The sequence below is a fragment of the Mus pahari genome, chromosome 8 (assembly GCF_900095145.1).
Source record: "Mus pahari chromosome 8, PAHARI_EIJ_v1.1, whole genome shotgun sequence".
Taxonomy (NCBI): Eukaryota; Metazoa; Chordata; class Mammalia; order Rodentia; family Muridae; genus Mus; species Mus pahari.
The window spans coordinates 109,838,963-109,865,837 of NC_034597.1; the positions used below are offsets into that span (position 1 = coordinate 109,838,963).

A 26,875-nucleotide genomic window follows, 5' to 3' on the forward strand; every position below is an offset into this window, starting at 1 on the left:
GGGCTAGACTGTCGAGAGCTGGACACCTATCAACAACATAAAGTCTGAGGGCTCAGCTGTGTCTCCCAGCAAGTCGGTGCTCCTGACTTTGCTGAATTAGCATGAAAAACACTGTCTACCAAGTAAGTACACCAAAAGAAGGACCAAACAGCAACAGCAAACTTGTATTTTAATGGCTATTTTAATAGTTTGTGATTTGGAAGTTACAAGTGGGGGTGGGGTGGATAGGGCACACAGTTTAGGTACAACATGCTTTCCTTGATGTTTTTACACTGATGTGACCCAATTCAGTATTTCCTACTACTTCTTTCTAGATTCAACTTCTGAGATGCAACTGCATCTCTAGTCTTTTTAGTCTCAGAAGATGCCATCTTCAGGTTAGAGCAAAGCAAATTTAAAAAAAAAGGGGGGGGGGGGCAGTTAGGAGTTCCAGGTATCCTGTAGCCATGTCAGGGACCTCAGTGTAGAGTGTTTCCTGTCTAGTATCTGCAAGTCCAGGTGCTCCTTAAGACTAAAGCAGTATTAAGTAACATCAGATTAGAGTATACGACAAAACATGTTTTGTCAACATGCTTTAGAGTTGAACTTGGAAAGCTCTGCTTATACCAGACAGCTACTAGGTTCCCTCCATCCTGTTAACATCTGGGGTACAGCCCCTCATCTGTTTTCCCGGGGATTGTAGCGTAGCCCATGTGGACCCTCAGAATCATAGCTTTCATGGTAGGGAAGAAACAGCCACTCGGGTGCATAGGTGGCTGTAGTGTACACAAAGCACTGCACACTGTCCCCAGGGCCACTGTCACCCTCCCATTCCAGCACCTGCACCTGCAGGGCTGTGCGCTGGTACATGCTGGGGCAGTCTTCAAAGTCATCCAGGAAGTGCAACATCTGCTCGTCCACCTCGTAGATCTCACCTGTCACACAGTGGCCCTTGCCTGGTAGGTACAGCAGCCAAGGTATGTTGTGCTCGCCTGCAATCACCAGTGGGAAGGACTCAACTGTGCAGGCTCGGCCTCTGAAAGCCGCTAAGCCATGTGACTGGTCCAGCATGACTTTGTGGTTGGGTTGGCCCCGCTTCAGGGTGCCATACACGAAGATGTAGGCCATCTGTCTGTAGACACTATGGAGGAGGAAGCAGGTAGGCACATGAGCAGGTGAAGAGTCTCCTTGGGGAAAGCCTCTGGACTGAGGGTAATGCCACCACAGTCCTTCCACTCTGCTGGCCAAGCTCATAAGGAAGAGAAGCCAAAATGTTCTGGTTAGACTTTGCAATGGCACCCAGAAGTTAATGTGGTCTTCAAATCATGAAATGCTTTCTTTAGCTATTTAAAAAGCTGAAAGATGCACTAGGCCAGCCTGCCCTGGAGTTTGAAGAGGGAGGAGCACATATTAGTGACTTTAAAAATCTGGGCTGGGGGAGCAAGGTGTGGTGATATACACCTTTAATCCCAGCACTTGGAAGGCTCGGGAAAGTGGATCTCTATAATTGTAAAGGAAGAATACTCCCTAGCACGGTAAGCACCATGATGTGTGTATGATGGGAAGCTCTTCCCTGTGTTTTTAAGATCATATAGATCTGGGCTCAAATGATCCTCCCACCTTAGCCTTCTAAGTAGCTGGCAGTAGAATACCAGTACACCCAGCAAACAGCCTCAATTGCAATTCTAAGGTAAGAAAAGCAGGCAGGTCAGCCACTCTGCCCCACCAGGACAGACTAATGCAGGTCTCACAGAGACCTCAAGCAGAGACCACATACAGAGACAGGTCTTGAGTATCTCAGGTGGGAGGGGTAGGGTCATAATGGGGCTAGAGTAGAGAAAAGAAAACAAACAAACACACCCACAGTTTTTTCAGCTGGCTACTGCAGGTCTGTATGACAGCCTTCTGTTTCAGGAGCACAGGCCTGACCCCATGACTAACACAAACCTTTCACTCAATGCTCTGTCCCAATGCAAGTCAAGTCACTACCAGGCCCCTGTGGTAACTTCCAAAAACATGCATACCTGAGTGAGCAACTGCCCAGGATAGCCCAGCCACACACATAGGTATTCAGCCTAAGAAGGGACTTCTCTGTCAGACAGGAACATCCCAATCAGGGACCAACACCTGCAGGCTGGCCACCTTCTGACACAATTAGCTTTCAGTCTTTTAAGGAACTTTGAAGTCCCCAAAACATATATTATGAACAAATACATATAAGTAACAATCTGGATCCCCACTTCTGGGGCAAACCAAGGTTTCAGTAACACATTTACATTCCTGTCCCAACACTTAAGACCCAGCAAAACTTCACAGCATCTGTGGGCCCATAGCTTTCTTTCCCAAGAATTCGTGGTGATCTACAGCAGGAACCTTGACTCCATGTAGAACTAACATTGCTTAAGTCTGGGCTACAAACTTATGTAACTAAGTGACCTGTGTAAAATGTGGCCTGAGAATGGAAACACAGGAGCAGGTCATCTCCATACACTGTCTATGCTCCACTGGCCCTACCAGCAGTGCCTGATGCCAAACTGTGGGGCTTTGGGAAGGGGACCTCCCAGGGCAGGGACAGGGAACATGACCTAGTGACATAGAACACTTGCCCTGCTACCACAAGGGTGAATCATGAGTTTGTGTACTGAACAGTCTTTGTGTCTGTAAGCATGTATTTATCATTTCATACTTAACATGTTCCTCTCTATATGACCTGCCATCTTCCTGAAGGACCTGGCACCATTTCTATCCACTGCGTTTGACATCTGCACTGGAGCTGTGCACATAGAACCTGAATGCTTTTCTCAAGCATGTTCTTATTTTTGTTGGAACTTAAAATTGCTCTGGGTGTTTTGTGTTGCATGGGTTCCCTGGTCATGCTTCTGTAGAGGTAACCCAGCGGGTGTTTTGTGTTGCATGGGTTCCCTGGTCAGGCTTCTGTAGAGGTGACCCAGCCTCACCTTTTCTGCAAGCCATCAGAATGCCCCTTTTTCAGTAGACTCCCTAGAGCTTACACAAATCCTCTCCCCCTTGGTGTACAGTGTGGCAGGAAGGGAATTGAGGGGCATTGTCTTGAGGTGTGCTTTCACTGTCTTCCAGGTTCTTGCTGGGATGGCCAAACTCTGCTTTTCACTTGAACTGAGGCTCTTAGGTTCCCTGGCCCCCTTGGCTTCTGAAAAGGGATAATGATAGGACTCAAGTAGAGTCTGCATTCCCTCTCTGGGAATTCCAGCCTGAAACTCCATTGCCATGGTAATTGGGGAGTTGGTACCTTCACTTCCTCTGCCCTCCATTGTTCCCTTTCTCCTTCATCTCAGTCTTTATTGTCTCACTCCATGCGTCTAAAGCCTCTTTGCCATTCCAGGGTTCCCAGCATGGGTTTCCTAGCCTCTCTTAGTTTCTCACTCTGCTGTGGACACAGCACCAGGTCTTTTTCCTTAACTTTTTTCTTTAAATGGTATCTGTGTTTCTCTAAGAGATTTTCTTCCCATGTCTGGCCTTTTCTAGTAAAAACTGACCCTCTCTGGAAGTGGGACTATAGTGGGAGGGGTTGGGGTTGGATCTAGCAGTTGGCTGGCTCTGGGACAAGCGTGTGTGGGGGAGGTGGATAATCCACAGACAAGTGGAGTTTCCTTCCACCTATTTCCAGAGTGCTATTGCCATCCTCCCTAGACCCATGTTAGAAGGAACCTGTCTTCCTCTGCTCAGTTTGAGAGAGTTGGGATGTATCTGTCTCTGTTCCTTGTATAGATCCCACACCTTCCTACCCTAATCATTCACATTTCCAGAGCACCAGCCAGCTCACTGTGCAGAGATTTAGGATCTGGTAGAGCTGGCTGCTAAGTTAGTTACCATTCAGTTCTATTTTCTATCTTCAGAATCTCATTGCCTACTTTCTCTTGCTATTATTGAATGGATATACAAGTCCATTTTATATAACTGTAATGAAATGTGTAAGGTAAGGCAACTTTATAAAGAAAAGGAGTGTTTTCCTCTCTTAATTCCTATAGGTTCCAGGTCCCAGACCGAGTGATGGTTTTATTAGTGGCACTCCCTATGGTACAAGGCACCATAAAGCAGAGGGCATGTATACGTGGTGGTTTCCTTGCCTCTTCTTATAAAGGAAACAGTATTTAATCCCTTGGAGACCTTACACAACCCTCAGTCACCTCTCAAAGCCCCATCCCTTACATCATGCATGCTGCTTCCACCCCCATCTTGCCTAGCGTGCACAAGGCCATGAATCTAATTCCAGCATCACAAAAAAATTTTTCTACCCTCTTACTACCTTATATTGGAATTACATTTCAACATGTAGACTCTTGGAGAACACTCAAACCATGTTCAAACCATAGGAAATGGCATCTTAGGAGACAGCAAGGACAAAAAGGTCTGCTCTTCACTGTCCACTGTAAAGCCCAGCCCCTGGACAAAGGCACATTCCCCTTCAAGAGGGCTGATATGTGACAGGAAACAATGGAGCAGGCAGTATGTGTGTGGAACATGGTGAAAGGCACTGCTCTAGAATAGCTGACTCAATATGTTCTGGGATACCAATGAGTAGAGTAGAGAAGGCTGCTGATGGCTAAAGACAGGGAGAGGGTGGGAGCACAGAGGGACTCACTTCTGAAGTGAAGTGAAGGGGAAGAAGGCAGCAACTGCAGGTGTGTTTTGGGTGCTCTGTGGGCACACACAACACCCAAGTATGACACTTCTTTGACCTCTGCAAAGATTGCTGCAAAGTGCACACTAAGCCAGGTGTGGTGATAGACCACCTTAATGTCAGCACTAGGGAGTAGAAATGTGAAGACTGTAAGTTTAAGACTGGCAATAGCTCACTGTACATAGTTACAGAAAGAAAGAAAATAAACTGATGATGATGATGGTCCTGAAAACATCCCTGGAGAGCAAGGACAGAGTGACTATGGCAAAGTTCACTGAGCTAAGAATTCACAAAATGAAAAGAGTTCCTGATACAAGCTGGGAAGCCCAGTCTGCAATGAATAAGAGAGCAGTGACCAGAGCTGTCACTAAGAGTCAACATAGGAGGAAAAGAAACATTTCATCCAAGCAGGCTCAGGAGAGAGGCAGGACAAGAGACTGAGGGGCCAGTTCCCAGCCAGAGCCTAGTTTGGCTTTGGGTCATGCTGGGCACTGATCACAGTACTGCTGTATGTCAGTCACCTCAGAGCTCTGTAAGGTAGGAGGCATTTCCTCACTTATCGTGTGAGAAGCCAAGTCAGGGCTCTGAGTGGAAGGTTCCAGGGCAGCAATAGGAGCTGTAACCAGGGCTGCCTGATTCTAAAGCTCTGCTACGCACAAGAGCACAGGGGTAGGAATGTGACTAAGTAGCATATGGCCTGGAACAATTTGCTATAAGGCTCCTACTTCCCTGCACCCCACCCCATTTACTCTGAATGTATTTTGATAAAAACAAATTGAATTTTAAGCAACTGTTATAAAATCAACCTACCAGAAATCCACTATTTTTTAAACTTACCTCCTTACCATTTTTACTTGTGTAGTGGGGTTACCCTGAATGGTCCTTCCATTTCCATCTCTGCCTCCAACCCTTCCACCTTTGAGAAACAGATCTCTAGAAGAGTGTTTCACCTTATATAACCCACACTGTCAGTTCATAAGTCTCCCTAGTCACCATTCTACCGCTCCTTTCCTGGAGGTTGATATGTGAAGGTCAACAACACTGTCTTTCATGGCTAGCTTATTTCACTTGTAGTGTTTTCAAGGTTCAATCATATTATGTGTGTGTGTCTCCTTTTTTCCTTTTTAAAGCTAAGTAATATTCCACCATACAGACTACCCAGTTTTCTTATCCTTATCTTGATGGGCATGGATTGGCTGCTGTCCCTTTTGCATTACCACCAAGTGGTTGCTTCTGGATGGTGGCCATCTCCATGAGTATGAGGTAATATTTCACTGTGGGTATGATTTGGTATCCTCAATGGTTAATGACATTCAGCATCTTTGGATGTACTTTACTGGACATTTGTGTATCTCTGAGGATTATCTTTTCAAGATCTTTACCCAAGCTGTCTGCCCCATACTTTAGAGCATAGATAATCATCCTCTTTGGATACATGAGCTGCATTCACTTTCTCCCATCTGTAGGTTACCTTTTCATTCTATTAATTATATCCAGTAATGGACATAAATTTTGATGTAGTCCAATATATTTTTAATTTTGTTACCTATAATTTTGATGTCATATCTAAGAAATCATTCTCAAACCCAATGTCAGGTGGCGTTTCCAACTTAAGCTCTTACTTAAGCCTTTGAGCCATTTGTTTTTATGTAAAGGTCTAACTTGAATATGGATATATGCTATCATTTTCTGAAAGAGCTGCCTGTCTGAATAAAATGGTCTTAGATTTTCCTGCAGCTTTTGTTAACAATACATGCTAGCATCTACTTCCTAGTCCATTTGGCTATTATGTTTGTTTTCAGGCTACTAACACACTATTTTGATTGTCACAACTTTGTAGATTTTCTGTTTGATATATATTTTCTAAAGACAGTGTTGAGTATCTAGCCCAGAGAATTTCCCTGACCCTCCCCATCATGGCCCCTCACCACAACCCACCAGAGATCTAGCCTAGGTCCCATATCCTGTGCTCTGGGTCTAGTCTTGCCTACACTGAAACTTATCTCTAGTCAGGAACCACCCTACTTGCCACCAACCACAGGTCCCTCCGTTTCCATCTCTGCCTCCAACCCTTCCATCCAGTTAGATCCCCCACATCCTTCTCCAGGGTCTAGCCAGGTGAGTTACCCTGATCCTCCTTAACCTGCCAGATCTAGCCCAGGTGCCACATCTACCAGTACCCAGGCTTTGTCTGGCCACCCATTATGCACTACAATCAATCTCTAGAGGTCTGCCGGGAACCACCCTACCTACATCTTCATATCACATAACCCACAGGCCTCTCATATATCACATCCAACTTTCCACCCAGCCAGACATACCCCCGCCCCCAGAGTCTAGGCTAGGTCAAAGGGGCACATTTCATACACCGGCTTAGTCTCCTCTGTCCATCTGCATTCATTCCATCAAAGCCATTTCCAAATTCTAGGTTCAATCCATCCACACAGTTTCTCTTCTGCCCTAACCTCTGCCATTCATATCAGACTCTAAACTAACAAAAGAAGTCCATATGTGCCAAAACAACAAACAGTATGAAAGATCAACCTACCAGTCCTATAGAAATGTCTGCCAATAATTGCCAATAAGAATTACTTAGATGAACCCAGGACATGGAATTTAAAAGGATAATTATAAACTTCATCAAAAACACAAAGAAACAGCTCAGTGAAATTAAGGAAGATAAGGCTAGTGAAGCCCAAGGAAACACAAGCATTAGGGTGAGAAAAATGATGAAGGGCTCGAGAATGGAATCCAATAACAATATATAAACACTGAAGTTGAAATTAAGATGGAACTGTAAAACCCAGTAACTCAACTAGAAAACTCAAAAAGCAAGCGGAGAGCATATATTAGGACAACATGATGAAATAGAGAATCTAAACAAAATAAAGAAAAAATTTAAATCACAAGAAAGGAACATACAGGAACTGTAGGGTACCATGAAAGAAAGAAACTTTTGAATTATAAGCACAGATGAAGAAGAAGAATCCCAAGTTAAGTATACAGACCAGACCTCCAACAAGATCATAGAAAAATCTTCCCCAAACTAAGGAAAGACACATCCCTACAGATACAAGAAGCATACAGAACACCAAATAGACAATATTAGAAAAGAAAATCCCTCTAGTGTACCATAGTTAAAACACTAAATACACATACCAAGAAAGTATATTGAAAGCTACAAGAGAAAAAAAAAGAAGTGTAAATTACATATACAGAAAAGCCAGTAGAGTAACAGCTGATTTCTCGATGGAAAGTCTGAAAGCCAGAAGAGCCTGAAGCAAAACATTCCAAGTCCTAAAAGAACATGAAGGGGATAGTGGGGTGGGGGTGAGGGGTGCTGGACTCAAGAGCATTGACTGCTCTTCTAGAGTCCCAAGTTCAATTCCCAGTAACTACATGGTGGCTCACAACCATACATAATGGGATCTGATGCCCTTCTAGCATGTAGTTGTACATGCAGATAGAACATAAATAAAGATCATGTACAATAAAATAAAGATCATGACTGGTAGCCTAGATTGATGTATCTAGAAAACTATCTGTCATAATAGGAGAAAAACAAACTTTTCACAATATAAGCATCCTAAGGAGAAGTCGTGTCCAACAAACCAAAACAAAGAAAATGAAGAAATGATTGGGCTGACGAGAGGAATACGCATAATAAAATGTGGAGAGAAATAAAAAAGCCATAATTATTAAAACACACAGTATCACTAAGACTACCATAACACCAAACATAAATAACACTAACTGCAGCTAACACACACACACATACTTCAGTAAAAACTTTAAATATCAATGTCTCAATTTCCAATCAAAAGACAAGCTGACTGAATGGATCAAGAAACAAAATCTATTCATTGTCTATAAGAAACACATCTTAGATTTAAAGGCTGATTTAGAGTAGTACCAGACTGGACCAGAAACGGGAACATACAGGAACTGTAGGGCACTGTGAAAGAAACAAACTTTTGAATTATAAGCACAGATGAAGAAGAAGAATCCCAAGTTAAGTATACAGACCAGACCTCCAACAAGATCATAGAAAAATCTTCCCCAAACTAAGGAAAGACACATCCCTACAGATACAAGAAGCATACAGAACACCAAATAGACAAGATCAGAAAAGAAAATCCCTCTAGTGTACCATAGTTAAAACACTAAATACATATACCAAGAAAGTATATTGAAAGCTGCAAGAGGAAAAAAAAAGTGTAAATTACATATACAGAAAAGCCAGAAAGTCTGGTCCAGTCAAACTGGACCAGAAAGCAAGCAGGTATCACTATCCTAATATCTGACAAAATAGATTAATCAGAAAAAGATAAAGAGGGACACTTCATTCTTATCAAGGAACAGTTAACTAAGATGACATTGCCAAACTAAACATATATGGACCAAATTCAGGGGGTACCTAATTTCATTTAAAAAAAAAATCTAGTGGGATTTAAAGACAGATTAACATGAACCCACTAATAGTAGGTGACTTCAATCTGGCACTTTTCCCAATAGACATGTGTCTTAGTTACTGCTCTATAGCTGTGAAGAGACACCATGACCAAGACAGTTTAAATGAAAGCATTTGGTGATCTGTGTACAGTTTCTGAGGGGTTAGTTCAAAATCACCATTGTGGGGAACATGGTGGCAGGCAGGTAGGCATGGCACTGGAAGGAGCAATAACTCAGAGTTTACATCTCATCCACAAGTTGGAGGTAGACAAAGTCTGGCATGGGCTTTTGAAACTTCAAAAGCCACCTCTATTGGCTTTCCTGCAAGGAAAATGTTTAGCTCTCTTATAAGTGCCTACATTAAAATTAAAGGCATTGTGGAACATACCTTTAGTCCAAGTACTCTGGAAGCAAAGGCAAGTGGATCTAGTACCAGGTCAGCCTGATCTATGTATTGAGTTCCAAAATAACCAGGGCTGTGTAGAGAGACCCTGTCTCATCCCTACCTAAGTGTGAAACTGCTAGAAGACATACACAGCACCCATATGATGGGCGTAGGGAATGACTTTCTGAATACAATTCCATTTGCCCAAGAATTAAGGCCAACAACTGACACTTCGTAAAACCAAAAAAAATTTGTACAGCTAAAGAAACAACAGAGGAAACCCACAGAATGGGGTTTTTTGAGAGAATCTTTGCCCGGTATATATCTGACAGGATTAATATCCTTAATATATACAGAAATCATGAAGAATTCAAAACAAAACAAATGACCAATTTAAAAAAAATAGGCCTGGGATGTGAGCAGAGAGTTTTTAGAAGAAGTTTGTAGTGTCCAGCAGGGATAGGAGGAGAACCTTGCTCTGATGTTTCTGGCCCCTAAGGATGGCCACTGTGACAAAGGCAGTTCCTTTCTTAGAGTCATGCCTAATTATGTCTTCAGTTTGCTCCTGCCTCCCTACATTGTGCAATACTAGTTCTTTCCATGACACAGGACTAAGTTAGTTTAATAAGGGGCATAAAACACAAAACAATGATGGCCATTTGTCTTGGTAAATGTTGATAGCCTGAACCACAACAATGAAGGACAAGTGTTCTGCATCCGACACAATGTGGACCCACTCTCCCCACTGAGCATCAGACATAGTACCAATAGGTCTACTTTTCAAGATACAGAACCAGATAATGTGAAGTTCAGGATGGCATGGTACAGACCTAAATCAAAGTTCTCCACTTAAAAATTGGGTTTATCATATTTCCCAATGAGCTACTTTCTTTTTTTATTATTATTTTATTAGATATTTTCTTCATTTACATTTCAAATGCTATCCCAAAAGTCCCCTATACCCTCCCCCCACCCTGCTCCCCTGCCCACTCACTCCAACTTCTTGGCCCTGCAGTTCCCCTGTATGGGGCATATAAAGTTTGCAAGACCAAGGGGCCTCTCTTCCCAACGATGGCTGACTAGGCCATCTTCTGCTATATATGCTGCTAGAGACACGAGCTCTGGGGGTACTGATTAGTTCATATTGTTGTTCCACCTATAGGGTTTCAGACCCCTTCAGTTCCTTGGGTAATTTCTCTAGCTCCTCCATTGGGGTCTCTATGTTCTATCCTATAGATGACTGTGGGCATCCACTTCTGTGTTTGCCAGGCACTGGCATAGCCTCACAAGAGACAGCTATATCAGTGTCCTTTCAGCAAGTTCTTGCTGGCATACGCAATAGAGTCTGCGTTTGGTGGCTGATTATGGGATGGACCCCCGGGTGGGGCAGTCTCTGGATGGTCCATCCTTTTGTCTTATGAGCTACTTTCTATTGACCACTGACAGCCAGTCAGAAGCACCCAATGCCATACTTTGGATTCCTCTTCCCCTGACCCTTCCCTCCCATTTTCTCTAGGTCTCCACCCCAGCTCCTTCCCCAAATGCTTACTGGAGGGTTCTCAACTAAACCCCTGAGAGTGTTACAGTAAATGTGTTGATGGAAGAGGATTCAAGCCTTATCAAATGGTGGTTTCAGAACCAGAAGCAGACTCAGGAAGGGGACAGTGGTTTTCTGCTTTAAACTGTAGAAAACCAGCAACTTTCTTCTAAAGAAAACAATAGCTTATTTCTGTACAAGAAAACTAGGCTTTTTCTCAGAAGCATTTGGTAAGCGATTCCTTCATAATACAAAACCAGTTTGAGAATACAAAATGAATGTTGTGCATTTCTGGCTTCTTTCATAAGAAAAACATCATTACCTTTTTATGATTGTTTTGAACAATACACATGGATCCTTCAGGAAGCAACTTGTCCCTGTGGGGATTGAGAAAGGATCAGAATTAAGCACTGAAACAAGCAATTAATTCCCATTAGAGGATTAAGGCACTCATGTTCGCTTTGAATCAGAAAAGCAAGTTGAGAGTGAACTGTTGTATGACCAAGAGGTTACTTGTCAAAGTGAATAAATTAAAGACCCAAAGAGCAGCTAGATGTACAAGAGGGACTGGGTAAGCACAAGATATTAAGCCAGGGGCTGGGTAAAGTTTCATGCCGGTGGAAGGACTGCCTTTTTCTTTCCAAACACTGAGGGAAGCTGGGTCAGTGCCATATGCTGCTGTCTTCACTCTTAACAGATGTGTCCTGTAGAAACCAGCCCAATTCCCCCATCTTACCACACATGTACAGTCCAGACAGCTACACATTGTTGCTCAGCTCAGTTTTGCTGTGAGCTCCAGAGCCTGTACTGAGTAGATTTATGCAGTGTTGGTGTGGATGATATCATAGATATAGTTAGGAGCAGATGGGAGGCTTACAGTGTCAGGACTGAGATGCTCCTGATTAGAATACAAGAGCCTAAAGCAGACCTGTATGTCAAACTTTGCTATATCCTGGAACAATATGTCCATCCAGAAGTCAGCCCAAAAGGTAGAGCAGGCTCAGCGTCTCCAAACACTTTAGCTCAGCAAAACCTGGCTAGTTAACATTGTCAATATTTAAAAAACAAAACACAATAGAAATGTCCATCTGGCAGGGCACTGCCTGGAATGCTGTCACGCAGCAGTTTGCTTTCCTGTTGGACAATCCATCTAGTTTCATATTTCATCACTGAAGCAGAATTGAAAATGAATCCAAGTCTTTTGCTGGATTGGTCCTCATTGATTTTTTTCCCCTTAGCCACCTGGTGGCAAGAGTGTAAAAGGCAGGAATTTGGACTTTAATAAGGTAGTCTAAATCATGACTATTGAACATGTTCAGTCCATACTTAGAACACACATCAGGTGAGCCAAATAAGAAAAGGGCTAAGGATTAAACTCTTCTAACATTAATTGCTAAAGGATTTTAAAAGGATGTTATCCCTTAGCATAAGAACAACCTTCTGAAAGGAACCTCAATAAAGTCTCTATCCTATTTGTATTAAAATTTAGTGGCACAAGAAGTACAAGAAAGCTCTGAATATCATCACTTCAATTTCTCTACATGATAGATAAGTCAAGGCACTAGCAATCTCCCAGTTGTCAAGACTGTGATGGAAACGAGTGGCCATGTGGGTGGGGGCAGAGCTGCCTCTGGCCAGATGTGTCTACCACTTCCCAGTGACTGCAGAGGAATCATGCAGAGCCAGGACTCCTGTGCATACACCCGCAGCACAGCACTTACAAATGTGTCTTTACTCCTTCTCATCATTCCCCAGCGGTTCAAAGCTGGCTACACAAGGCCAACCAGTACCCTTGACTTTACCAACGTTGCCAAATACCCACTCATAGGGCATCTGCTTGGGAAACAAACATACTCTACTGTGGGGAAACTGAATAAGGATCTTTTAGGTATGGAGGATGGGGTGTCGGCCATGTTTAATGGGAAATTTCTTATTTTCTAGAAGCCTCCTTACATCTGAACAAGGAGCTACTTCTCCCCTCCCCACAGTAACCCTATTTTCCTTGGAACAAGGCTGAGTATCTGATATAGTTACTGATTAATTCTTCAGAAGTTTCTTAGAACTGTAGGAAACAGGTGAAAAAACAAGATGCTGTAAACTTTAAACCTGGGCCTGGCTTGTGAGCAGGAGCAGGAGCTGAGGTCCCGGGCATCTTGCCAGGGAGGGCTGGTCACATCCTGCAGACTCTTTGATGCTCTCATTTGGTTGCCTGCTTGGCTCTTTATAGTAAAGACAAGACCTTCCTGCTGAAGCCAGCCTCACCAACTCCAATACCCCGGAAAGCAGACAGCCAAACACTGTACTCAAATTTGTAGCACTAGCTGCCTTTGAAATCAGGTACGACCTGCTGGTGTGTTCAAAGCTCCAGATTCTCAAGGGTCTTAGAAAACAAACCTTCATGGCCCTGATACCTCAATGGGCTACACAAATCTGGCCCTGGCAACCATTCTGTGAGTTCTTAATGCTTTTGTCATGCTGGAAGTGTTTTTCATGCTTTGTCAAAGATCCAGCAAGTAAAAGGTAAAGAAAGTTCCTTGCCACCAATCTGATGACCTGAGTTTGATGCCTGAGAACCATGTGGTAGAAGGAGAGAACCAAATCCAGACCTCCACATGCATGCTGTGGCACACATGCCCCCTCCAAGTAGATACACATCAGTGTAATTTTAAAAACTTAAGGCAATTACATTCATATCAAAATACAGTGACCAACAGTACAGATACAGCCTTCTCTTCACTTCTGCTCATTCTGAGTATGAAAGTGCCTGGAAAATTCCCACTGGTCTGGAAGGAGCCTTGGAAACACAGGCCAGGTACATTGGGACAGAGACATGTTGGCTCCTGCTGTTATAGGTGGCTGAGTAGCCAGACACCTGTCAACAGGCTGGGCAGGCAGTGACAGGCCTCAAAAGGTGCCAATAACCCACTGGTGCCACCTGCAGCTCAAGCTGAATCCAACAGGGTGGCCGCTGCCAGACTGCTGGTCTTGGCCAGCTTCCAGGCGTAAATGCTTCGGTTCTACTCTCAAGTTCACGATCCAGTTTTAAGCCCCCAGTTTGCAACAGTCTGAGTGCAGACCTACAGGCATTTCACTCAGTGCTAGTCTCTGCCGTCTCTGCCATCATTGCTGGTCAACATCCCATGAGAGCCAAGCAAAAGAGAGTCAGGTCCTCCAAATCATGGGAGGTGACTCTGGTGGGAGCCAGTGATACAGGGAGGCACTACAGACAGCTGTAGGCCTGAAATAAGATCTAGAGTTTGCAAGCTCCACCTCAGCAAGGTGGGAAGGCCCAGTGGAATGATGCCACTCTCTGGAGGAGGGCACAGTGACACTCTCTAAGTTGATCCAGGTGGTTCTACAGTGCTAGCCATTTGTAAAACAAACAAAAAAAACAAAACAAAACAAAAAAACATTTTGTGTGCAAATAAAGAATTGATATAGAAAATACTAGTCAGTCAGCCATAGTGATACATACCCACAATTCTAGCATTCTGGCTCATAAAGAAAGATGGCAAATTCAAGGCCATCATGAACTACAACAACCCTGTTTCAAAAATAAAAACTAATGAGCACAAAAGAGAGAGCCAGTCTACAGGCCACTGAGCCTCCTGTCCTTGCCAGTTTATCCAGGAAATCAACATGCCTTCTAATCCCTCATCAGAAACCCTCACCTTCAGGGTTTCCACAAGCAGTGAAGTTTCTGCAGTCTTTCTGAAATGGACTTATGCTGCCCTGTTAAACTCAATCATGTCTGGAACCTGACTCACAATGAAACAGAGTAAAACATGTTCCTCTGCAGTTAAAGGTTCAAGGAAAGGAAGCTGAGTTTGGTCAGCAGGCACAGAAGGTAAGAATGTGGGGAATGTAGTGTATCCCATGCCCAGACCTTAGGACATATAGCCAGAGGGTTTTTGTTTTGTTTTGTTTTGTTTTGTTTTGTTTTGTTTTGTTTTACCTACCCAGGTCCCCATCTACATTAACTGTTAACTAAGCAGTGACTGTCCATACTTGGCTAAGAAACATAGCAAATGATCTATCTGGCTTTTGGAATATTTTCCAGGCTCCTGGAGGGTAGCCTGCTTTTAACTCATATTGGGCAACTTCTCAGAATGTGTTTACTGTTTCTGGAGCAAGTACTCTCTGGTCAAGGAGGGAAGAGCTAACAATCCAGGTCTTGTTCTAACTCGCCCTCTGTTAGTGGGAGATACAGGGAAATGGGGCATCTGGGTCTGGCTGAAGGAAATTTCTAGTATGCCTTGTGCCCCAAAGGCTTCACTGTTTTACTCTGAGTCAACTTGGGCAGAAAACCAAACCTTGCCTGAAGATTTCACTCCCTTCCCTTCATGTTTCTACACCATAACTTCAAGGTATTCTGGAATTTTTTGTTAAAAGAACTATGGCTGTTTTGAAACAGGAATGTCTACACTAGAACATTATTTTGTTTTTCAGGACAACTCAAGCTATGACAACACTCTGTGTGTGTGTGTGTGTGTGTGTGTGTGTGTGTGTGTGTGTTCTGGGGATCAAACTAGAGGCCTCAATGAAAGGCATATACTCTACAAATGAGCCAAATTTCCAGCTCAATTTAATAAACTTTATATTCCTAATTTAAAAACTAAGAAGAAACCTGAGAGAGAGCAATTTAAAATATTGCACAAAGCTGTTCTCTATACTTCTATATACTGTACTAACAACATACTCCAGAAAGATGAGAATTTAACCCATCTAAACAACTCTCTTCCTTCAGAGGACTGATCTACTGTGAAGAGAATAAATGAAGAGAATAAAAGCACAAGTGTGGCTCCCTGGTCAGCTGCCCAATGTGTTGTTTACAAGCTCACCAGTCAGGTTTCTTTCTTACCTTTTTCTTCTTCCAAGACAGAAGTTTCTCTGTGTAGACCTGGGTGTCCTGAAATTCTCTCTGTAAACCAGGCTGGTCTCAAACTCAGAGATCTGTCTGCCTCTGCTTCCCAAGTACTAGGACTAAAGGTGCACACCAGCAGTCAATTTCTTTAGGTCAGAGAGCCAAATGACTACATGGAGTTCAAGGTTAAGGCCAAGCTCCTGGTTATTGTGGGTATGTATGGGTTCCTGGCCAAGAAAAAGCAAGGCCCAGTGGGAGGGGACAAGGGATCTATGGTAGTTAACAAGGCTCAACACAGGACAGTTAGCAGGAATAGTTAGAAGGTAATCATGGTGGGTAACTCATTGCACTGACCAAAACCCTGACCGCATATTAAGGTAGGAAGCACTTGTTCATGATTTGAGTGGGATACAGTCCATCCCAGAGGAAGGCAGAAGCAGCTTCTGACTTTGGCAGGAAGATGAGGTTGCTTGGTTATATCCAGGTATAAGTCTCAAAGCTTATCCCTACCACCAAGGCCTTTTTTTTTTTTTTTGGTCTTTTTGAGACATAGTTTCTCTATGCAGCCCTGGTTGTCCTGGAACTCACACTGTAGACATGGTTGGCCTTGAACTCAGCTTTGCCTGCTTCTGTCTCTCAAGTGTTAGAACTAAAAATGTGCCACTGTTGCTGCAGCCACCACTTTGTTTTTATCATCACCCTTTAGAAAAGTAAAATGTCGGCACACGCCTTTAATCCCAGCATTTGGGAGGCAGAGACAGGCGGATTTCTGAGTTCAAGGCCAGTTTGGTCTACAGAGTGAGTTCCAGGACAGCCAGAGATACACAGAGAAACCCTGTCTCCAAAAAAAAAAAAAAAAAAAAAGGAAAAAAATTTAAAAAGTAAAATGTCTTCTTAGCTTGCAGGCTGTATTTGCTAAAACAAGGCTCCAGGCTCCAGTTTGTAGACCACTGCTTTCCAGCATTCAGTGAGATATACAGGCTGTCCTTGAAAGAATTTTAGATGTGTGCCACTGCACCACCCCAGCTCAATGAGAAAGCCTCTTCTCCACATCCCTCAAGTTACCTAAGGAGATCTAATTTATCTTACTCTAGGTAAAGAGCTTGGAAGTCCTCCTTTCAGGATGGATACATTTTATATAGGATTTCTCTCATGTCCAAAGACTCTGCAACCTCTGAAAACAGTAATGAGGACAAAGTGTTGAAACACATGAACCTATGGAAGTCACATCTGAAGCCTAACAATACCAAATACAAGGAAAACGTATCCAACTTGAAACCTACTCATACTATAAAGTTGCCCTGATACAACCTACAGACTCATACTGAATAGCCATGTCTGTCAGTCTATCTAAGAATAAACTACCAAGTCACCCTGTCTCAGGCCTGCTGCTGGTTGTCATTTCCAGGTCTGAGCCTGGAGTCACCCTGCCAGGAAGCGCAGCCATCACACTCTGCAAATCTAGAGAGGAAACAGAAACAGAAAAGGACAAAATATTCTCCCCAAAAGACAAATTCAGAAATCAGTGCCCAGACCTATAAAAATCCTAAACCCAGATGCCTATTCAACAGTAAAAAAACACAATCAAAACACTCAGAGCAATCTGTCTTCATTAGAGCCCAGCTGTCCTACTACAGCAGACCCTGGATATTCCAACACAGTTGAAGTACCAGAAAAAGTTAAAACTGACTATATGAAGGTGATAGAAGTCCTTAAAGAGGAATTTAAACATACAGGAAAATAAAAACAAAACATCAGAGGAAATGAATAAAAGAAACACAAGAATAAAATAAATATTAAAGAAACACAAGAAAACAGAAAAAGTAGAAGGAAATGAATAAAATCTTTTTAAGACCTGAAAATGGAAATAGAATCAATAAAGAAGACACAAACTGATGGAATTCTCTAAATGAAAAACTTAGGAATGCAAACAGGAACTACAGACAGAGGTAAGCAAGCTTCACCAACAGAATATAGGAGATGGAAGAAAGAATGTCAGGCATTAAAGATATTATTAAAGAAATGGATGTACTAGTCAAAGAAAATGTTAAATCTACAAAACTCCTGAAATAAACATCCAGGAAATCTGCAACGCTATGAGAAGGCCAAACCTAAAAATGATAAGAATGAAAAAAGGAAAAGAATTACAGCTCAAAGGCTTAGAAAATATTTTCAACAAAATCATAGAAGAAAAATTTCCTAACCGATAGAAAGCGATGCCTATAAAGGTACAAGGAGCATACAGAACACCAAATAGACTGGACCAGAAAGAAAGTCCCCTTGGTACATAATAATCAAAACACTAAACATAAGGAACAAATAAAGAATATTAAAAGCTACAGGGGGAAAAGGCAAATAAATTGGTGCAGGAAGTACTCAGTATGCTACCAAAAGAGAAACATAGACACCAACTCGGCCACAGAACCTTTGATCTGCCTGCAAGATTAGAGCAATGGTGGTACGTACAGAACTTGTGGGAGTAGCCAACCAATGTGTGATCCGACTTAAAGTCCACTCCATGAGTTGGTGTGTGACCAAGAACCAAGATTAGATAGCCCAGAGACCTAGCAGAAAATCAAACACTACTAGTCCTTAAAAAAAGTATCAATAAAGCAACTCCTAATGATATTCTGTTATACTCATACATAGATCAATATCTCATTCAGTCATCATCAGAGAGGCTCCCTCCAGCAGCAGATGGGAATAGATGCAGAGACCCACAGTCAAACATTATAGGGAGAGAGAGTCTAAATGAGATGTCTTTGTCAAATGTGTCCCCTCAGCTCAGGGACCAGAGAAGGGCAGAAAGAATGTTAAGAGCCAGAGGGGATAGAGGACACCAGGAGAACAGGGCCCTTTGAGTCAACTAAGCAGGACTCATATGAACTCACAGAGACTGAAGCAGCAAGCACAGGGCCCACATGGATCTGCACAGGTCCTGAGTATAAATTATAGCTTTCGGTTTAGTATTTTTATGGGACTCCTGAGTGTGTGAATGAGTGGGTCTCTGACTCTTGTGTCTGCTCTTGGGGCTCTTTTCCTTCTGTTGGGTTGCCTTGTCCAGCCTCAGTGTGATGGCTTTTGCTTCATCTTAATATTTTTATTTTGTTATGTTTGGTTGCTATCTCATTGAAGCCTGGTTTTCTGTTTGTTTGTTTGATTGATTGATTTTTGTTTTCCTAATGAGAGACAGAAAGGGAGTAGATCCAGAGAGGAAGGAGAGTTGGGAGGCGAAACTGTAATCAAGATATATTGTAAGAGAAAAAAACATATTTTCAATAAAAGGAAAAAAATGAAGAAGAAAAAAAAACTAAACTAAAAGCATCAAACTCAAAATCAAGCCTGTTTTTCTCTACTTTCCCCAAAGCATTCACATTCTATCAGTGCTTGTACTACCTCAAGTTGAATTCAACTAAAACAGCTGAGAGATAAATTAAAAGTCAAATCACAAAAGAGGATTTTCAAGTTTAGTATGTATTTGCCCTTAAAAATATCATTATTTGGGCTGGAGATGTGGCACAGTGGTTAAGAGCACTGACTGCTCTTCCGAAGGTCCTGAGTTCAAATTCCAGCAACCACATGGTGGCTCACAACCATCCTAAATGAAATCTGACACCCTCTTCTGGTGCATCTGGAGACAGCAACAGTGTACTTAGATATAATAATAAATAAGTCTTTAAAAAAATATCATTATTTTCATCACCACAAGATTATTCAAACAATAATGCTGAGCAGAAATTTCAAGAAAATTAAAAACCCCAAATCCCTATGAAAATAACATTCTTTAAAATAATTTGTTCTCAGGACAGACTTGAGGAAAAGGGGTGCTATCATAAGGAATAGTCTGGGAGTATCATGACTTAAGATCAGAGCACTGACTCCTAAAGCGAAGTCTCAGTCAATCAGCAATGATAACCGTCTCATTAGTATTTAGCCACCATGTTGTAAGCCACCTTGTACTGCCTACAAGGCTGGAAAAAGAACCTGCTATTTTATAACTTAACAGTGTTTGAAACATGATTTTTATTGCTCTCTAGGCAGCAAAAGGGCCCTACAAAATCCTCCGCTAAAGTTAATGTCTATAAACACAAGTCTATAATCGCCCCCCCCCCCCGTCCTCTCAAGACAAATCTATGTAGTCTTGATGTCCTTCAGTTTGATATATAGACAAGGATGGCCCCAAACTTATAGAGATCCTCCTGAGTGCTGGGATTAGAGGAATGCACTGCCACACTGACCTTATAAGCAAATTTTCTTAATAGTAAATAACAATGAGAGTTGGTGACCTACACTTTCTTTCTTTAAAGATTTATGTGCAGGGATGTTTTGGGGGCAGTCCATGGACACAGGTACAGGTTCTCTCAGAAGCAGAAGCAGGCATTAGATTCCCTGGAGCTGGAGTTGTACAAACTCCCCTTCGCTACATTGAATGAGAATGGCTCCCACAGGCTCATATGTTTAAATACTTAGTCTACAGTTGGTGGAACCATTTAGGAAGGATTAGGAGCTATCTAGATTTTATGTGGATTACAGAGGTCAGCCAGCCAACTGGTCCTGCCATATATCTTCCTCTTTGCTCAGAAGGCTGCTACTGCCTTTAGGAAAATCTCTTCATTCCTCAATATTCTGCCTGGGGAAACTCTACAGGGTTTCTTGTCACTTTTAAGTACACCACCTCCCCTGTGTGATTCCCCTGGCTACAAGCACAGGCATCCACACTACTGACAAAAGAACATTGCACCCTTGTTCTCTGGCCCAGCATCTGCTCATGTAACAGCAACTTTGCTCAATAGTCTGGCATGTGATGGGTGTGCAGCAAATGTGTGCACACAGTAAGTGCATGTGTAAGCCCCCAGCCCTCAATACATAGATAGTAGTCTGTGTCTATTTCCACCAGTTACATGGCTGGCAATCCTCAACATCAGGTACCCACACCCTTTCCTAACTTTACAACTCTTTCTAGCTCCGGTCACAATCTTAATAATGTGCAGAGCCTTGCATGGGACTTTTGTGTTCTCAGGTCTCCTTGGTTTTTAACAATTCCTCTGTCAGGGATTGCTGTGATCATGAACAGACTCTCAGGACATTTACTTCACTGAATGTCCTTCAATTTGATTTTGTCTGCCTCCAGACAGCAGCAACCATTAAAAGTGTTCTCCCTGCCATCTGTCACATGGCACTTGACTCCAATTTGTGTCATTGTAATGGTGTTCATTCCAATCGCCTCAGCTATGTGGTGGCTGCCAGGCTTCTCTCATGAAGGCTCATCCTTTCCTTGGGAGCTGACAAGAACTTTGTGAGGAAGTACTTCAAAACTATGCACACACCCCACTTAACACCCTTGCTCATTTCTTTGCTTATATGTATATTTGCAGACTTATGCCTCCCAGTGCAGCCATTGCTATTATTATTTCTCTGGATGCTCAAGCTGTTCCTGATTTGGACAGGTAGAGTCCATTTTTAGCAGGTTTCTCTGTCCCTTTGACTCATTTTCTGAGTACTTTCCTTGATTTCTGGCTCAAGAAGAGACACCATGATCAAGAGACAGCTTATAAAAGAAAACATTTAACTGGGGGCTTGCTTATGTTTCAGAGAGTTAATCCATGACCATCATGGCAGGAAGCATGGCAGCAGGCAGGCAGGTATTGCGCTTGAGCAGTAGTTGAGAGCTTATATCCTGATCTGCAGGCAGCAGGCTGAGAGAGAGACTGGGCCTGGTGTGGGATTTTAAAAACCCTAAGTCCCTGGCCCTTGCCTCCCAGTGACACATTCCCTCTAACAAATCCATAGCTCCTAATCTTTCCTAAATAGTTCACCAACTAGGAATTAAACATTCAAATATATGAGCCTATGGGAGCCATTCTCATTCAAATCACAACAGGTACATGTATGTATCGACTCTTACATGTTCTCATGTTTGTGTATATTTAATTCTACATCAATGTTTATTGAAAACCATGAATTACATCAATGCTCTCTAACCTATGTGTACTATAGGAGTCACTACAGCTTCCTGGGTTTCTGTATTAACAACTCTTCTCTGATACTGACAAGCCTGACTGTGTTAAACTTGTATGATTGATCCTTCCAGATGTACTAATTTCCAGTGTCTGCCATCTTCATCTCTCTAGTACAGGTCCTGACTGCCCAAAACAGGGCATACCCATTGAGGACTCTCCATGCAAGGCAGGAAAGAGGAATACAATTGCCTCCCCTTATTGGTCAGGCTGAAAAATGGCATTGCATGGGCTCTTGAGCAAGGGGGAGGGAGATCATGTGTACATCCCTTAAATCCAGCACAGCAGGCTCAGTGTGTCTCACTAGCTCATAGCTTCCATCCTCAATGTTCCCTCATGAGAGAAAACGGCTCTTGGCATTCCTGCCATATTGTTACATTCAGAGGAGTAGGAGTGAAAAAGTAAAAGTGTTTCTAGCTGAGCTAGGCCCCTTAGGTATCTTCCTGGAGCCCCATACACCTCTGCTTTTCCTTTTTTCCCCACACCCAGGCACATGGATCACTGAATCAAACAAGACCAAGAGCTAAACAGGAGAGAATGGATACTCAGTGGCAACTGCCAGTTTTTGCTACTACAACTTTTTATATTTTTCTAACCTATATTCTTCAGTCAGGTAGTACTGAAGACCTTACATAAATTTCTGGAAGCTCTTTAGCTTTTCATCTATCTCTGGGTTTTTAAGTCTGGAGAAATATCACTCCAAGCATCCAAACTTCTTAGAGGCCTAAGTAGCTGCTTGGATGGTTTACTATTGCGTCTTTATGTATCTCAAAGTCCCAAATGTGAGAACTACTGACTGGGCTCTCTTTCCTAAAGGCCACTCCCTCCAACAGTTTTCAGCCTCCAAAAGTTTGCCCCTTTGCCTATGTGAAAGCTGGGAGCAGCTCCCAGCTTCAGTTCTATTAGAGACAGAGCAAAGTCCAGCAATGGTTATAACTATGCTGATCCAATAGGCAGGCAGGAAGAAGGAAAATAATGCAAATAGGGAATCACAATATAGGGAGGCACAGGAATCTGCATAGAAAAACCACCTGTGGGAGTGGGTAGACAAATTCTGAGCAAGCCTTGCAATGTGACTCAGATAAATCACCTATGTCTTTGCAATGAACATGACAAGAGCCACTACTTAATACAAGGTCTTCTACTTGTAATTTATTATGACAACACAATTTCTCAGGAGTGTACCAATGTCCTTCAGGTCATAGCTGCTTAGTGTTACTCTGGCAGCAGGAGCCAGTGTGGGATAGACACAAGAACAAGCACCTGGTGTGACAAGGTTGAGTCGCAGCACTTGAGAACCCAAGCCAGGACTGAATGGTCCAGGCCAGCCTAGAAAACAAGTTAAAGACCCTGCCTCAAAATAACTAAGGAACACAGAAGAACACAGACTTTGGAACAAGCTGCACTTTACACTCAAGGAAAGCCAACTGTTTGTCTGAGTGCCTGTTCATAGTTCAAGCATCCCATCTTTCTGAACTTTAGTTATAGTACTGAGAAAAAGGGAAAATAATGACTTTCATGTGAAGAAAATAAGTGAGACTCTAGCCTACAAATACTGTTCATTTCCATCTGAAAAAAGAGTAAATCACAGAATAAAATGAATCAAATTAACAGAATGCATCCCAGATATAATCATGTCTGGCATATAGCTGTCTCTGGTAAATGCTAATTCCTTTTTAATTTACTCATCAACACAAGAAATCCATACATTGGTTACCTACTTAACAGTTTTATAGTTGGTCTTCTTTTTGTTTTTATCAGACAAGGTCTTATGCAGTTGGCTGACCTCAAATTCACTATTTAGCCAAGACTGACCTTGAACTCCTGATCCCCCTGCCCCCACCTTCCAAGTGCTGGGATTATACATATGTGTTAATGATGCCTGGCTTGTAACTGATGTTCTTGATAATTTAACATTTTGTGCACATTAAATAAATTCTATAAAATCCTTTTGGCAGTAATAATGGTACTGTAAGTGATGGGGCTCCCTGTCCCCCATTCCTTCATAGCATTGCTCACAACAGCCACAGGTCAGAAGCCACTCAGAGTAGTTCTGCAAACACATGGTGAACACCATGTCTACTATCTGCCCATTTGTCACTAGTGATTTTGTTACAGTCAAAGACCACACAATAAAAACAGGCTAAGTAGCCCTTATCTGAAACCTATGGGACCAGAAATGTTTTAGATGCTGGAACTTCTCAGATTTGGGGATGACTTAATTGAAGACTTAATGTCAAGCTCTCTAATACAAAAACCTGAAATACAAACAGTGTGAAATCCAACACTTTTGTCACTTAGGAAAGTTTTGCATTTCAGAGCATAACAAATTTCTTTATTAGGAATGCTCAACCTATGTACTGACACTAGGGCCACTGGAGTTCAGAATTTGTCTTGAATTTGCTTGAGACACTTGCCAGTTAGCATAGGCGGAAAGTGACCAGAGAGTCTAGTAAGGGATGGCAGGCAACTCTGCTTCTGGAAGCCAATATATCCACAGTGTGTCACAGCCAACAGAGAGTGGCATACCCAGCTCATCTACTAGCTTCTTGCCCTAGGAAGCCGATGTTCAGGACTCACTGACATGCTGGCAGTGGCTGGGTATTCTTTGTTAAGTATGCCCTAGAAATGTGGACAAACCATTTTCTATTCTTATAAAGCAGATGTAATGATTTGAACAAATGCACAATGTCTGGTTCCTCTTCAACTCTCACTTAGCCTAACTCAAAATGTTATTTTTTCCTACTCTGTGGCTATGTGGAAGGCACAAGGGCCAACAGGAATGAACAACACAGGGTAGTTCTTATCTGGCTGGAGTCTGAAGTCCAGCAGAGGATCAATAGTACATAAAAATGGCCAAATAATGTGGAATTTAAACAAGTGAAACAGATGCCCAGCAAGCATACCACCAGGACAAAGATGGGAGATAGCTATGGCTATGGGGATGGGAGGAACAACAATACAGGGAAGTCTTTGACTGAAGGATGAATATGTTGGTCAAGATGCTGGGTGGTCATTGTTAGCTCAGAGTCTCCAAATAAAACTTCTAGTATTTACTGGCTTCAAATGAGGAATGTTCTAGAGAAGGCTGCTAAGATCACTTGATTTTGTCTTCCCATGGACCATGTCCCTCTTCAAACATGACAGCACTAGTCTGTAGGGCAGAGGGTCCCCTCCCCTAACAAGACCCTGGCCAAGGCCAATAAAGAGCCATCCCATGACTCCTTTTCAAGCTTTGACAGACAGAACTGGTGCTCTCAAAAGTTCTTACTAGATAAAGAGGGAAGTTTTGTTTGTTTTGGTTTTGAGATTATATATATATGTAAGATCTTGCATATCCCAGGATGGCCTGCTTTAGCATTCTGAGTGCTAGAATTACAGACATAAGCCACCACACTTGGCTTGATCCTGTACTTTTAAAAAACTAACTATGCAGGGTTTTTTGTTCTGATTTTGTACCACACACTGCCATCCACTAATGACCACCACAGACATCAGTGGATTCCAGCTCACCACTTCACACAGAAGGCTGAATTCTACCACTGAGCCACATTCCTAATCCCAACTTGGTCTGCTTATTTTCCAGTGCTGGAGAGCCAACCTTGGGCCTTTTGCATGCTAAGGACATGGTTTGTAAGTTCACTAGTTTAAATAAAAGGTTCAGTACGAAAAAAAAAAAAATCCACCAATTAACTGTGCAAACTAGCTTTTAAAGACAAATGTCCTCTATTGTTGAAGTTTGGCCTTACTCAGGGATTTCTGGGAGAAGGTTCTGGAAAATGAGGCCAAACTGCAGAGTTCCTCATTTAGCACTTCAGTTACAGGAGACAGACTTCAATTAGAAGAAAATAAGAACACTTGTGCGCAAAACTTACTCCCCCCTCAGAGGTCATTCATATTGAAAGATAGCCTTTATTTTTAACTCATGATTTCTTTCTGGGCCCTTCAACGTTACCACTCTTAAAAAAAAAAAAAAGGCTCCTACTCTAATGTGTTTCCTTATTCTTTTAACATAAATGAGCTTGGAGTAAAGCTAAGTTAAAATACACGCATACCTCTGATGGGTTTTAAATGAGGCTGTAACGTTATAACTCGCTGATTAAACAGCAATACTAACCAAGGATAGAATCAAAGGGAAGAATCGCCAAAGATCCAGGTGTTTTACTATTGGCTCCAAAGGAAATCAGGATGAGAAACTGACCAACAGAAGTTGGTTTGGGATTCTTTTAAAGGTTTTGGTCTCTTCTTCACACGTAAGTAACTCCTAAAGTAAAACATTACTTTTGAAAACCGGTAGCCTCATTCCCTTAGGATCTTAAGCTACCTGTTGGAGCCATCCGTCCCGCGAGAGCAAGCATCTGCTACTGCACGGGCCGACCCGGCAGCTTTCCGGGGGTCAAATGCGCGCTCCGCCCAGCGGGTTCCGCCCGGCAGACCCCACATCCCCTAGGACGCTAGCGGACACTCCGCTGGCTGGTGACCGAGTCCCTAAGCCGCCCGGGGCTCCCAGTCCCAGCCCACCTCTGCGCCTCACCTGCACCGGTCAGGGGAATCACGAGGAGCGCGCACGGCCGCCGAGCGGAAATGCCCAGCTGGGCGGGTGTCGCAACCAAACCGCCCCGGCGGCGCTCCCTTCGGGCGGCCTGCCGCTCCGCCCTCCCCTGCAGCGCCATGAAGCACACCTGGCCGCGTGCAAACCTCTTTCCACGTGCGGAAGCCGTGCAGATGAGAACTCGAAACCAATCTGTTGGTGGTCTTTTTGTCTTGTTGACAGTGTCTTTTGCCTTACAGAAGCTTTGCAATTTTATGAGGTTCCATTTGTCAATTCTCGATCTTACAGCACAAGCCTTTAAGTTCTATTCAGGAATTTTCTCCCTGTGCCCATATCTTCGAGGCTTTTCCCCACTTTCTCCTCTATAAGTTTCAGTGTCTCTCTGGTTTTATGTGGCATTCCTTGATCCACTTAGACTTGACCTTAGTA

At 42.8% G+C, this 26,875-nt stretch overlaps 1 protein-coding gene across 1 annotated transcript; it reads right to left on the reverse strand.

The window, feature by feature from the left end:
• Window positions 1-180: 180 nt before the first annotated feature.
• Window positions 181-26,469, reverse strand: Ggact (gamma-glutamylamine cyclotransferase). The gene is made up of 3 exons (XM_029541357.1): window positions 26,429-26,469; window positions 11,336-11,390; window positions 181-1,120 (listed from the first exon to the last, which is right to left on the reverse strand). The coding sequence occupies exon 3, from the start codon at window positions 1,105-1,107 to the stop codon at window positions 658-660; it is 450 nt and encodes a 149-aa protein (XP_029397217.1). The 5' UTR covers window positions 1,108-1,120; window positions 11,336-11,390; window positions 26,429-26,469; the 3' UTR covers window positions 181-657.
• Window positions 26,470-26,875: the final 406 nt, after the last annotated feature.